The sequence below is a fragment of the Staurois parvus genome, unplaced genomic scaffold (genome assembly GCF_062004578.1).
Source record: "Staurois parvus isolate SC_StPar_1 unplaced genomic scaffold, SC_StPar_1.0 ptg000282l, whole genome shotgun sequence".
Classification (NCBI taxonomy): domain Eukaryota; kingdom Metazoa; phylum Chordata; class Amphibia; order Anura; family Ranidae; genus Staurois; species Staurois parvus.
The window spans coordinates 2,653,722-2,669,251 of NW_028318078.1; the positions used below are offsets into that span (position 1 = coordinate 2,653,722).

Genomic DNA, 15,530 nt, shown 5'->3' on the forward strand with positions numbered 1-15,530 from the left:
AAATTCTGATTACTTCCCCAGTGTAGTACAATGTTACTTTGGTAACACTATATTGCTCTGGTCACAGTGTGTTAAAAAAATGTAATAAAAAAGAAGAAAAATTATTAATCATTTTTGCTACATACTGTCACTAGTAAGTGTCCCTGATCAACGCCAAACCAGGTATATGACGATGCTGTACTGCACTGGTGACAGCATGTAAAAAAAAAAATTGTGAATTTTTTTTTTAATTTCTTTATTTTACAAACAGTTATGACAAAAAAAATTACAACTTTAAAAAACTCACCATGCCTCTTACTAAATACCTTGAGCTGTCTACGTTGCAAAAAGGGCCTGGGCAGGAAGGGGGCGAAAGTGCCCGGTATTGAAGTGGTTAAAAGTGGATATCATATTGAAATGCCAGTGAGGGGCTATAAACAGTATGCTTTAGTACTGAGCCAGGAGTGTAGAAGTAATTATTGCAGCACACATTTTGTATAAACATGATTTAAAAAGATATTTGGCTTTATACCTTTTATTGAAATGCCTTCTACTTTGGAAACTAATAAAAATGTGTTGAATGCAAAAAACATAATTTACATACAAGTTAATCAGACTTTCCTGTATACTGATATTACATTTTCTTGAATGTTTTGGTAATATTTAATAGGTTCCATATGTCCATCTTTGCAAGGGACATTCACATTCCCCTTTTCCTCGAATTTACCTCTGTTTAGTCTGATGTACTGACCCCTAATTAATTAATGGTACTTTTTAAATTAATAAAAGTGGTAAATTACATTATACATGCTTTTCATCCACACTTTAAAGGATAAGTTCACCTTTGGAACATGTTACATGTTCCACCCGTTTTTAGGATGGAACATGTAACATGTTCCCATAGCTGCAGCCGCGCCCGCCGCCCCCCTCCCTCTGACAGATAGTAAAGGGAAACTTCTCCCCGTACTATCTGTCAGATTTGAAAACAACAGGGCCGTGCAGGGCTCCGCCCACATGGCCACGTCATTCATTCACAGACTTCCTTGAATGAATGAACTGCAAGTCCTGACAGCCTTAGTGGCTTTTGGCTTGTAGTTTTCAATGAACTACCATGGCATTGTGGAGCACTGTGGAAGTTCATTGAAACTTGCTTTTAGAATATCTGCTTGCTTGTACATCCCGTACGGCAAGCAGATATTCTGACAGGTCTGCAGGAGACCTGCATGGTATCAATGATCTACTGATTGCTGGTGAAATGCTTTCCAGGCTCCTTTTGGACAAAAATGATAAATGCACACTTTTTTACCTGCAAAAAATGTGCATTTATTTTTGTCCAAAAGGTGAACTTATCCTTTAAGTTATTGGACTTCTTATCTTATCCTATTTAAAATGAAAAGTACTGGTGAAAAAAAAAATCATTAGTGCTCTTAACCAATTATTGTTTTGCACATTTATTGTTCAGAGTCTGTTTAACTGGGGGCTTGGTAGGAGAGTACCATATACTGTACATATGCTTAGAAGTGTCCGTCTCCATCATAGCAAGGCAGTGTGTTATGTTATTTATCCACTAGATGTCACTGTGTTATTAACCCACTGGCTTCATAGACCGGTTCAAATGTAGTAATTGCTGTGCTGATATTTACTGAATTGCAGTCCAAATCCAAAGTGTTGGATTTCCCTGGTGATCTCCTTCCCTCACTCCCTGCAGCACCTCAGTCTGACAATAGTGGATGGTTTCATGTTGATGTCAACAGATCAACAGTCGGTTCATAAACCAAGGAGGAAAATGATCTATCAATGTTAAAGAGTAGTTTTATCTAAAGGCCTGGTTTGACTTGCTTCCATGTGCTATTGCACCATAAAAAATGAATGGGGAAAACATAACACTTGATACTGGCAAATCTAATTTTTTGTAAGCGACTGAAATGTTATCTTTCTCTTTGAAAAATGGTTTTTATTCTGCGAAGAATCTTTTAATTCAAATTAAATATTTTTTGTTCATTAAAATTAATAAGAGATATTAAAATCTGGAAGCAAGTACATTTAAAGCAGAAATTTCTGCTGTGACAAACAGCGAGCAGGCAGGCAGGCAGGCTTTTATTGCAGAAGAGACATGCAAAGTATCTGCCTCTAACTGCCTGCTCGCTGTCTTCTCCGACCCTGTAAACTGAGCTGCACATGCGCAGCTCAGCCTTCCCACCTGTTAGCTAGGTGTCTCATCACACAGCGGAAGCAAAATACTGTTATATCACTTCCACTTTCAACGCACAACATGTTGTCTCTTTCACACCTGCAAATCATGTAGTATTTCCATTTTTTTTGTCTGACCCCTGTGTGTGTGTATATATAATCCCTATTAACCAAAAACATTACTGCAACAAATCCATAAAATTCAATATAATAATATTCTGAATGCAATTCACATAGATATATACTGTAGGTAGAGTGATGTATATATTTTGATGATATCTTGCACCAAAATCATCTGTGGGCTGTTCCTCTATTTAGTAGAACCTGGGTCAAAGTGAGAATAGCACTTAGTAATTCCATATAATGCAAATTATACACCTTCATCTATTACCAACGGTTCTATAAAATACATATAAATGTGAAAATGTGCAGTGGTTATATAAAATACAAAATGTAAGTACCTTATTGATGATGTTAATCTAGGGTGAACTTAAAATGAGAAATCCTCAAAGACCTGAATAGTAAAATCTATCTAGATAAATCTCTAATAGAATAGACTATCAAACTTCCCTCACTAAGTGGAGCAGTAATATACTATAATAATCAGTATCAAAAGAGAAAGAGAGACATTTAGTCAATACGTAAATACAGGCGTATCTCGGTTTACAAATTTAATTTGTTCGTATTGCGAAAAATTTGTAAACCGAAACGCAGTTTCCCATAGGAATGCATTCAAAACCAATTAATCCTTTCCGGAGGTCAGAAAAAAGTAAAAAAAAAAAAGTATTTTATCTGTTCAAAACTCTTTTTTATAAAGTGCACTTTAAAGGCATAAATACTGTACAGGGACATGATTAAAAATTAATTTGTAAATGCATCGAAAACCAATTAATCCATTCCGGAGGTCAGAAAAAAGTAAAAAAAAGTCTTATCTGCTCAAAACCCTTTATAAAGTGCACTTTAAAGGCATAGTACTGTACAGGGACATGATTAAAAATAAATTTGTAAATGCATTGAAAGCCAATTAATCTATTCGTAAACCGAGGCATTATTTTCAATAGATTTTCATTCGTAAACCCGAAAATTACGTTAACCGAGGCATTTGTAAACCAAGGTATGCCTGTACTTATAAAATAGAGTGTATGACATCACCAGCCTGGATCCTAGTGAAAGGGAAATGAAAAGAGCTAAGGAAGGTTTATAGAATTCTCAATGCATACTGTTGGGAACCCACTTCGTCACGACCCCTGTAATATTACTGCATGTCACATATCACATGTCACATAGGACTTAACAAATGCAAGTTTCACGACAACCAGATATCACCTTCTTTGATGTTTTGGTTCTTAATGAGCCATGATCTTAGATCCCCAATTAAAGTCAAAGTTGGCAGTTACAATGTGATCATACAATCACCTTTAGATTTACCATTAACTATGCAGTGCGAGGCCAGCCTTATTAATTATACTAAATTGATTAATTAAAGAGCCAGTGTCACCTTGCCCATACACAGAAAAGTAACAATGTCTTTTAATGGGCCTTTCCTGACCTTCTTACCAACAATATCCCACTGCTCAATCCTCCTGCACAACCAGCACTGAAACAACTGGTGTTGGTGACCTGGGAGAACAGTCACTCACCCAGTCATGTGAAATTTTTCGGGCTAATCCCAAAAATCACAAGCACTGTCATAGGGGAGGTCACATGCTCCTCCATACTTGGAAATCCTGCGTATTGTGAATAGCTAGGGAGGAGAAAGGAGCAGCCGGGGAGCACTGGTAAGGCACATATAAGGGGGTGAGAGAGCCCTTTGCGGAGACGCTGTCACTTTTCCCATCATGGGGAAGATGACAAAGGGGTTGATTTATTAAAACTGGAGAGTGCAAAATCTGGTGCAGCTCTGCATAGAAACCAATCGGCTTTCAGCTGCTTTGCCAAAGCTTAAATAAAAAAGTTGAAGTTAGAAGCTGATTGGCTACCATGCACAGCTGTGCACTCTCCAGTTTTAGTAAATCCACCCCAGTGTCTCATTAATATAGAATATTGCATTATATAGTTTTTAGAAATTTAAAAGTGAGTGTACAGTGATTTTACAATCAAATTGTGGCCAGTTTAAGAAATCAATGCACTTTAAAAGTAGAATAGACGTAATTCTGAGAACCTTCTAACCACCTCTTGTGTTTATTTTATCCCTAGAAATTTCTACAGGCAAGTATGTAACATGAGTGAAGAATATAGCTAACCCCACAAAGCATTGACTGCCTCACTTTCATGGCTCATTAACTGCTTTCACACCCTCCACTAATTCAGATTACTAATTAGTTTTCTCTCTGTAAATCTTTTTTTTTTTAAAAGGGTACCTGTTACAAATATTTATTGCAAGGCAATGTTTTAATATGTAGACCAATATACAGAAGCATGCAGGCTTTGAAATTGACAGGGCTAGGCATGAAGTGTACTCTGGGCAGGAATATTAAGCACCAGGTTAATGCAGTTATGTATTTACTAAAAAAAATTAAATATATGTTTAAATTCAACTAAGTATCTGATTTTATCTTGATATTTAGCTGCATGTATTCCCCGGTACAGGAGACCCTCTGGGGAAGCACTAGTAGCCAATCAGGTGCACGTACTTCTGTTGATAGTAGGAAAGATTTTCTCATGTCCCCTGCTGCTCCTTCACTGTCCAATCACAGACTGGGGCCAGGGAGGCAACCTGGCTTCATTGTAGGAGAAAAGTCAGGTCAGAAACTAGACTGCACTGTACATCTTTGCCAAGTAAATTGTGATATTGGTAGCATTGGGATAATATAGGGAGAGGGTATAGGAGAGGAAGTAGGGGAAAAAAGACAGGGGAGGTGGGAGATATCTAGGTACCCCTATCTTTTTTTTTCATCTGAAACTAGTTCTAAAAATTACATTTATTAGGCTCAGGGTACATTTGTCTGTTAAAATGCTAGAGGAGTTTGTCTTTAAAGATGAACCGTGGAGTTCATATTTGCAAGTATGACTCATCCTGGTCTTTCAAAGCCATTGTGGAGGTTAGTTTTAAGACTTGCTGTTTCTGTGCAAAGTTCTTGACTTTCAAAACAACAGTTATCTGCTCATTATAAGATATACCGAACATAGTTGTGAATTGCCACATGTATGCATTTTTTATGACCTTCACTATTCTCTAATTGAAACAGAAACAAAACCTCCTGCGCTCTAGGACTCAAAACAAGGGTGGAAAGGTGGAAGGATTCCTTGAAACAGTTCCACAAATGCATGGAAGGTTGCGCAGCACTAAAACAAGGCTGGGGAAGCCCGGACAAAACTGTGAAGTGAAGCAAAAGAGCGCACCGACCTTGCACTTTAACTCAGTAAACTATGGATTTATTAAATAAAAAGTATATATACTCACAAACAAGGAAGTATAACAAGCATCTAGCTCTGATGAAGAAGGGTCCACCTTCAAAACGCGTCAGCCTCACTTTGAGAGTCTACCCTCATGATGTGATTCACACTGGCTCTACACTTCATTTTCCTTTGAGGATCTGTTTATGCTTGTTATACTTCTTTGTTTGTGAGCATATATACTTTTTATTAAATAAATTCATAGTTTACTGAGGTAATGTGCAAGGTTGGCGCTCTTTCTTTTTGCTTCACTTCACAATTCACTATTCTCCACCAAGGGATATGGCCACTCAACTCACCATCTGTGCATACCTTCCAGTTTAGCACTTGAGAATGAGGGACACTTTAGGATAAGTGACCTGCGTGCCGCAGCAATTGGTGAGTGATGTTAAATTATGGGTGTGGCCAAACTGTTAACAGCAGGGGGGCTTAAGGGGCGTGGTCAAATAAAACAGGCTTCCTTATACCTATAAAATATGCATTGATTGCTGTGCCACAAGCAAGAGTCTAACAGACACATCTAAACCTTAGTGTAATCAGTAAAAAGAAAAAGAGACTCTTCTATATGATTTTGTGCAAACTCAAAAGAGACAGACAGATAACACTTTATTTGAATCTACCTTAAAGAAAAACTTAATGAAAAGGGCCAGGAACGTCTTAGCAACCAGCAACTGTTCAGACAATGAACACTTTGATGAGGAGTATATCATGTACAATATAGTGTATATAGTGCTGGAGAAAATGCCGGTGTGTAAGCTGTGCAATGCACACAGTGCAGGGTTTCGGAGTAATGCTGCAGTCAGTGTTGGGTTTAGGAGTACATAACACACAGAGAGGAGGGTCAGGAGTGTGTAATACATAGTAGGGGTTGAGAATACAAAACAAAATGAGTCAGGGTTGTATAATGCACAGTGTAGTGGGCAGACAAGTACAAGCTGTCCCCCCCCCCCCGCAAGCAATATTCTCCTCCATCTTACCCTTTGAGCAAAGATCCCCCCCCAATACCATCTCCCACTTCAAATACCACCCCTCCAGTACACATGCTCTTCCAGCCCACAAATCCCCTGTCCCAGCACAACAGCCCCCCCCACCTTGAAACAAATCCTCTTCCTTTCCTCCCAGTTCCCCTCACCCCAGCACAAATCCTCCACCCCCTCAATCTTCCATCCCAGCACAAATTCCCCCCTTCCCAAATTCTTCCTCTCAGCAAAAATTATTTCCTCCCTTCTAGCACAAACCCCCCTTTCCCAAATCTCCCAGGACAAATCCTCCCACCACTTCTAGCACAAATTACCCCCCCCCCCCACCAATCTTGCTGCTAGTAAAAATGCTCTTCTCCTCCCATATTCCCCCTCCCAGCACAAATCCCCCTCCCTATAAGCACTTTTAACCTAAATTCTCTTCCCCCTTCTAGCACAGCCCCCCCCTTTCCCCTCAACTCTCCCCCCAGTGTAAATCTTCCAACTGCGATACAGATCTCAGGTCAGCCTGGCTCCATCCAAGGAGAGGTCCCTCCTCTTGGACTCCTCCTGTTGTGGACGATAATGAGTGGAGAAGGAGCGTAGAGAAAGCTTCCCTCGGCTCTGCATACATTATTGAGACAAGCAGGCGGTATCTCTGCCAGCTGTCTGCCTATCACAACTATAGAGGGAGTGAGTGGGAGGAGCTTAAAGGAGGTTGATTAAAGAGATTTGAGCTTTGGTACTGTATCCATTGCACACATACCACATCCCTTGTACCCACCAAATATTCCTACTTACTATGTGTTTTTTTGCATACAAAAAGTGATCACTTTAATCTTTCTGAGCCTACCTTAAGAACTTCATTAAATCCAGCAACTGTTGGGACAATGAACACTTTGATCAGGGCTATGTAATGTACAATATAATGTTGAGAGCCATTCTCCTTACATCAGTGTCCCCAAAGCCACCCTTCCTTACACCAGGGTCTCCAGAGTCAGTCTCCCCTTTACATCAGGGTCCCTAGAGCTACCTCCTTTAAATCAGAATCCCCAGAGTCATCCCTCTTACATCAGGGCCCACAGAGTCACCTCCCTTACATCAGGATCCCCAGAGCTACCTTCCTTACCTCAGGGACCCCAGAGCCTGCCCCCCTCTCTTACATCAGAGTCTCCAGTGTCAACCCCCTTACCCCAGAGCCTGCCCCCCTCTCTTACATCAGAGTCTCCAGTGTCAACCCCCTTACCCCAGAGCCTGCCCCCCTCTCTTACATCAGTATCCCCAGAGCTACCCCACCACTTACATCAGGGTCCCTAAATCCAACCCTCCCTTACATCAGAGTCACCCCCATCCCTTAACATCAGGATCCCCAGAGTCTCCACCCTTTACATGAGAGGGGCACTGACAGCAGGTATGGAGGAGGAAGTTCTGTCCTCATCCTCTTAATGCTGAAGGCGGAACAAGCATTTGGTTGGTTTCTAGGATGTCAGGTGGTCCTAGCAATCGTGCAGTTCTTTGATGTATTCACAAATTGATGTAACACTAAATCTGAGCAGTGGTGGGTGGAACTTGTGTTGCAGAGTAGAAACACACGATATTCCATCCACTACACTGTCTACCCTGACCGGGTTCTGGGACTCCAGTCTGGGTCTGTGGGACCCCAGGCTGGAGGTTCTTGGGATGGTCTGGGACAGTGTGGCGGTATGTCTGTGCAGTCTTGCAGCTTTCTCTCTGACCATCACTGCCACCTGTTTTTGAATGTCAGACAGTCCAGTCTTCTTATGCATGCCCACGTCAGTATATACAGTCAGGTCCATAAATATTGGGACATGGACACAATTCTAACGTTTTTGGCTCTATACACCACCACAATGGATTTGAAATGAAACGAACAAGATGTGCTTTAACTGCAGACTGTCAGCTTTAATTTGCGGGTATTTATATCCAAATCAGGTGAACGGTGTAGGAATTACAACAGTTTGCATATGTGCCTCCCACTTGTTAAGGGACCAAAAGTAATGGGACAGAATAATAATCATAAATCAAAACTTTCACTTTTTAATACTTGGTTGCAAATCCTTTTCAGTCAATTTCAGCCTGAAGTCTGGAACGCATAGACATCACCAGACGCTGGGTTTCATCCCTGGTGATGCTCTGCCAGGCCTCTACTGCAACTGCCTTCAGTTCCTGCTTGTTCTTGGGGCATTTTCCCTTCAGTTTTGTCTTCAGCAAGTGAAATGCAAGCTCAATCGGGTTCAGGTCAGGTGATTGACTTGGCCATTGCAGAACATTCCACTTCTTTCCCTTAACCTCCTTAGCGTATTCCCGAGTGTAGCTCGGGGTAACATTTCAGTACCACAAGCGGTAACCCCGAGCTACACTCGGGAATACCATGCGGCACTGCTCCGGCATTTGTTCTTCACTTACCTTACCCTGCGCTCCCGCGATGTGTCCCCTGCAGCGTCCCCGGCCATCTCCTCCGGCCGATGCCGGCATCCGGCTTCTGTGTCCTGTCCCTGTGACGTCGGGACGTACGGGCGCCGCCGCCGAATTTAAAAATTTTAAAAAATGAAATTTTTTTTTTTTAACATTTTACATAGTAAAACATTGCTGTCTCAACCAATTTCACATACATTTTGTCCCGAGTGCTTTGTCCGGCACCCTGCCTGCATTTTGTCTGTTCTTTCTGCCTGAAAACTGAGAAACGTCCATGGCATCCAAAAAGTGTCCCTTTAGGTCAAAAGCGGTTTAGACCAGCTAGAGAACAGCGATAGTAAATCAGAACCACTTGCAGAATTGAGTGATAATGATTCGTGGGGGAAATTCGTCATCAGACACTGAAAACGATTTTGCGACTAAGCTCAGCAAGGTACGAACTTGGCGCTATATTTCAAATTTCAGTGTTTTTGGTTTGATTATATTATTGAATTAAATTTTTTATTATTATTATATTATTTTTATGATTATTTATTAAATTATAATTTATGATTTTGTGTTTCAAATTTTATCATACCCGGGATGTTTACTAGACTCTTGTTCGGACAGATTTCAGTGAGTTTTTCCTAAAAATTACAGGCCTACAATTAAAAAAATACATATTTCCATGCAAAAAAATGGTACCGCTTTCAGCACCAAAAATCTGAAATAATCATACCGCCAGGGAGGTTTAAAAACTCTTTGGTTGCTTTTGCAGTATGCTTTGGGTCATTGTCCATCTGCACTGTGAAGCTGCGTCCAATGAGTTCTGAAGCATTTGGCTGAATATGAGCAGATAATATTCCCGAAACACTTCAGAATTCATCCTGCTGCTTTTGTCAGCAGTCACATCATCAATAAATATAAGAGAACCAGTTCCATTGGCAGCCATACATGCCCACGCCATAACACTACCACCACCATGCTTCACTGATGAGGTGGTCTGCTTAGGATCATGAGCAGTTCCTTTCCTTCTCCATACTCTTCTCTTCCCATCACTCTGGTACAAGTTGATCTTGGTCTTATCTGTCTATAGGATGTTGTTCCAGAACTGTGAAGGCTTTTTTAGATGTCGTTTGGCAAACTCCAATCTGGCCCTCCTGTTTTTGAGGCTCACCAATGGTTTACATCTTGTGGTGAACCCTCTGTATTCACTCTGGTGAAGTCTTCTCTTGATTGTTGACATTGACACACATACACCTACCTCCTGGAGAGTGTTCTTGATCTGGCCAACTGTTGTGAAGGGTGTTTTCTTCACCAGGGAAAGAATTCTTCGGTCATCCACCACAGTTGTTTTCCGTGGTCGTCTGGGTCTTTTGGTGTTGCTGAGCTCAACGGTGCGTTCCTTCTTTTTAAGAATGTTCCAAACAGTTGTTTTGGCCACACCTAATGTTTTTGCTATCTCTCTGATGGGTTTGTTTTGTTTTTTCAGCCTAATGATGGCTTGCTTCACTGATAGTGACAGCTCTTTGGATCTCATCTTGAGAGTTGACAGCAACAGATTCCAAATGCAAATAGCACACTTGAAATTAACTCTGGACCTTTATTCTGCTCATTGTAATTGGGATAATGAGGGAATAACACACACCTGGCCATGGAGAAGCCAATTGTCCCATTACTTTTGGTCCCTTATCAAGTGGGAGGCACATATGCAAACTGTTGTAATTCCTACACTGTTCACCTGATTTGGATCTAAATACCCTCAGATTAAAGCTGACAGTCTGCAGTTAAAGCACATCTTGATCGTTTCATTTCAAATCCATTGTGGTGGTGTATAGAGCCAAAAATGTTAGAATTGTGTCGATGTCCCAATATTTATGGACCTGACTGTATGTTTGTTTTCCATGGTAGCAAATCAGGTCTTCATAGTTTATTGCATAATCCGAAAGAATAGTAGGAATAATCTGGTTAGATTGTGTGGGCTTTCACTGACCTCATGGGTTGAGCAGCTTTGGGTGTTTGCATTCTTTCTGTTATAATTTTTGCTTAACAAGTCAAAATCAGCAGTGTCCTTGAATGCATGCAGTAAAAACTGAGCTCTAGGAAGGCTGTCATACCTGACAGTTTAATTATCTCAAAGTCAAATTATCACAGACAGAGGACTGTTGATTAAGGCCTGGGGATTGCACACCTCGGGATCTGAGACACTGTTGTGGAATGGCATGATTCTGTATGTCAGCAGTGTTAGACACAGGCTTTCCCTAGATGGATCATCTTAGTGCCTGGGCTTTGTCCGGTGCTTCCCTTCCAGAGAGGTTTGGATTTCACTGTGTGACTCTGTAACCACTGGTGGCAGGAGGTGAGATTAGAGGCCACTGAAGTATTGTAGTGTCACCCAAACTGTGTCTTCTATTGAGAAAATATCCCCAATAGGGACAAAAATGGAAATAAGAACCTGACAAAGGCTTTAATCTTCCCTCAACTATCAATCAAAATAACATTTGGCTGATGTTTGGGTTACTTTCAGACATGGGAAAATTTACACCTTGCCCCCCCCCCATGCTGACAAAAATACTTGGCCCTTCCAGGTATGGAGAAGCATGTGACCTCCTCTTGGCAGTGCTTGGGTCCAGCAGCCAGTTGCTAGGCCCGAACACATTGGGAGAGAGATTACCACTCCTCCATTGTCTAAAACCAGACAACACTGGGGTTTTTAATGTTGTGTGCGATAGAGGAAGGAGCAATGAGCTAACATGTGCCCCATACACAAGCACTGTCATTTTGCCTTGAATGGGCTAGGTAACTATTTCTCTTTAAAATATTTACATGTTCCTAACAAGCAGCAAAAGAGTTTTAAAGGATAAGTTCACCTTTTGGAAATAAAATAATAAATGTGCATTTTTTTGCAGGTAAAAAATATATAAATTTTTGTCCGAAGGAGCCTGGAAAGCATTGAACCAGCGATCGTTGATACCATGCAGGTCTCCTGCAGACCTGTCAGAATATCTGCTTCCCATACAGGGATTTACAGCCAAGCAGATATTCTGACAGGAATCTGACAGGCACTCTATAGCGCTGTGAAGGTTCTACAAGGAAAACTACAAGCCCACAGCTGCTAAGGCTGTCGGGACTTGCAGTTCATTCAGTCACGGAAACCTGTGAATGAATGATGCGGCCGTATGGGCGGAACCCCGCACGGCTGTGTTGTTTTCAAATCTGACATAGTACAGGGAAACTTCTCCCTGTATTATCTGTCAGAGGGAGGGGGGCCGCTTGCGCAGGTGCGGCTGCAGCATTGGAAACATGTTATATGGTCTACCCTAAAAACGGGTGCAACATGTAACATGTTCCCAAAGGTGAACTTATCCTTTCAAACAAGCCCTACCAGACCACTGTAGTTGCAGACACTGCGGAGAAATTCATCCCCAAAGTCAAAACAGAGACTGTAGATTTGGGTTTGCCAGTTTTTAAGTACCGGTATTTACAAAGACCTGCTGCTTGACTACATCAGGATGGCCAGAGAAAATAAGGAGAGAGGAGTTGTGATTTCAGATGCATTTTTTTGATGTGCTTTCAACTACTTAGGTCAGCGAGGGAATATTGGGCCCATTCACACTGGGTACACTGGACTGTACTAGATAGCCTTGTCCAGCCAGTCCCACTGCATGGACAAGGAAATTGTCTTTTGTCCCATTTGTTTAGTTCACACCACTGCATTGCGGTGGTGTACGCTAATTAAAGTTGACCGTGCAGTCTTTGTTTCAGTGTGTCACAACGAACTACACCGCATTGCAATGTTCTGCAGCAAATAAACATCAATAGAATATAATTTTATTACATTCTGATAATGTTGAAAAAAACGAAACAAAGTAACCAGTTTGATTAGCTGTAATCAGCGCATCAGAACTGTGTACGCTATAGTGCACACTAGCTGCTGCTGGTGTGAACCATCCCTGGAGATATTTAATTGTTAATATCCATATTCTGGACACAGGTAAATTTTAAGTATGGCAGAAAGTAACAACAAACATATACAGTAAGTCACGTATAAAACTGTGCATTTCATACCGGAACATTACATTACATATGAGCTTGGCCTTTTTTGCTGCGTTCATGACCTCTTTTCTGGCGCCACATACATTAAGCATTTACTGTCTCTTCCTTTAATTAGCTTTATGCTTTTGTAATGTACCAATCTGCCTTGTGCAGTTCACTGCTACTTCTGTTAGCAGATCCTCTACATAGATGGAGTTCTATTTCATATTTGTTTAAGTGAACATGACGTCCCACTAGAATCATAACATTTCAGAATTGACTGTATTTCAATGTGTGTCCTGTTTCCTTCTTCTTTTTTCTTTTTTTTTTAAACATGGTTTTCTTTTAATGTCTAAAGCTGTCATTAACATACATTGATGGAAAAATATGCCCTTTAGGAAATGTAATGTGTATAATTTGAACAATGCAGAAATGAGAAAACTATCACAATGTATGGTGAAGATTGCTAAACCAATGGAGCCACACCAAGACATATACAGTATTACTAGCCAAAAACATTTGTTATTATATTGTTTCTGTAATTTGGGAGCACTCTTGTTAGCTTTGTCTCAAGTGATATCATAGTGGACAGCATTACATATTATTAAAGTTAACCTTTCACGAGAGAATAATGGAGGCTGCCATTGCAGAGCCCTTCTTTTGAGAGTGCTAGTTCCTTGGCTGTCTTTCTAATGTATGGTAGTATTTCTTCAGTACTATAAAATGTAGGCATAGGGGATTTTAATACCTTTCTGACAATTATTTACAGTATGCAAACTCGGGATCTGTGAATTAAAATATTGAAGTCAGATATAGTCAAGCATTTAGAATTTTCAGCAAAGGGTCAGCAAGTGCAGCCCCACGTTCTCCTCTCATGGTAGATTCACTTTAAGCTGAAAAAGTCATTCTAGTCTAGGCTTTTGATTGATTATTGGTTTAAGAAGTCAAACCACTAAAAATTATAGGAACTACAAGAATGGTCTCAATAAGTTTGCATGATTCATGAGTTAAATATTTATCCTTAACTATCAAGAGGATCCAAAAGAGATAAATAGATAAGAAAAGTACAAAACTGTCTACACTAAAGATATCTGAATTACCCAGTCATATACTTCATGTTCATATTTCATTAGATCTTGCTGGTTACAGCACAAGAAATAGGAATCCATATCATAAATTAAACGTTATGACTTGCCTTCAACTTACAATCCTTTTAATTTTTCCAAAGCCACCAGAAATTGACCCAACTGGGCCACCCACGGTAAGATTAGGATCCCGCAAGGATGCAACATTTTTATCTAAAGTTCTCTTCCATCTGTACAATCTGCAGGTTTTCCTCCTGTTATGTAATGTCTATATTTTCTTTTGGTCATATGCATTTTGCCCACTTTTCTCTGAGCTCCCTTTGAATGTAAACTTGCATTACTATACATTGACATTTGTTCTATAAAACAATCTGAAGTTTGCAGAATTACATACATGGAAATGTTGCATGTGGCATGAGTTGGTCAGATGTGGCATGCACGATATTTGTTTATTTAGGAACGACAACAAGGCATTGCAACATGATCAGTGCTTCCATTGGGATTGGTGAAGAGACCCTTGGTGTAAAATTCTTAACATCGATTTAATATTTTTGAAGCTTTTCTTGTGGAACCAACATAATGTTCCAGTAACAACACAGTCGTGAATTAACTGCCAGTTTAATTTTCAGAGAGGGATTGAATCTGCAGGTTTCAAAGCCCATACACAGAATCATAATTACAGTACTCTACCATAAGAATGCAAGAACAGACACAGCTAGCACAGAGAATGGCCTATCAAATCGTGCTGGAGTGTTCAACCATAACACCCTTCAAGTAGGCCCTATGGGCAAGCAAAAGTCTTGGTGCGTTGGGCAAGCATTCCAGTTCTCTTAAGAGTGAGTTGGAATGCTCATGGGCATCAAAATGCGCTGTGACCTCACATCAATCAATGACACTGTGCCAGTGCTTATAATATAGAAGGAATAATACTAAAAATGTTTATATAAAGATCTAAAATATCTTCATAATATGCCAATTTCTCTAAATATTATCTCTAGATACCTAGTTATTCAACTTATCTAGCTTTGTCTGACATTTTATGGTCTAATGCTGGCCACACATGGATGAAAATTTGCCCAGTTCAGCAGGTTGTTCGCATTTGTTATCATAGATTAGAATATAATGTTACGGGAAGGGGAGAGTTTATGAAAAGGCATTTTAACTGGACATTTCGGACAAATTTGATAGAATAAGTAAGGGAATGAAAACAGGCTTCTTGTGTCAAGTTGATGAAAGAGGGTTCATTTACTAAAACTGGAGAGTGCAAAATCTGGGGCAGCTGTGCATAGAAACCAATCAGCTTCCAGGTTTTATTGTCAAAGCATAATTGAACAAGCTGAAGATAGAAGATGATTGGCTACCATGCAGAGCTGCACCAGATTTAGCACTCTCCAGTTTTAGTAAATCACCCCAATTTGCCATCCAGCATGTTTTCTCCTTCAGCAAAAGCTTCAACTAAAGGAAGGAGTTT

The 15,530-nt window shown here is 40.4% G+C and overlaps 1 protein-coding gene across 8 annotated transcripts in view; it reads left to right on the forward strand.

Annotated features, from left to right (window-relative positions):
- Positions 1-15,530, forward strand: part of CACNA1D (calcium voltage-gated channel subunit alpha1 D) — a 537,089-nt gene that overhangs the window by 426,943 nt on the left and 94,616 nt on the right. For all 8 annotated transcript variants that reach the window (XM_089681862.1, XM_089681863.1, XM_089681858.1 and 5 more), the window contains one exon: positions 14,203-14,235. In XM_089681862.1, coding sequence (XP_089537988.1) covers positions 14,203-14,235 — 33 coding nt within the window. The remainder of the gene's footprint in view (positions 1-14,202; positions 14,236-15,530) is intronic.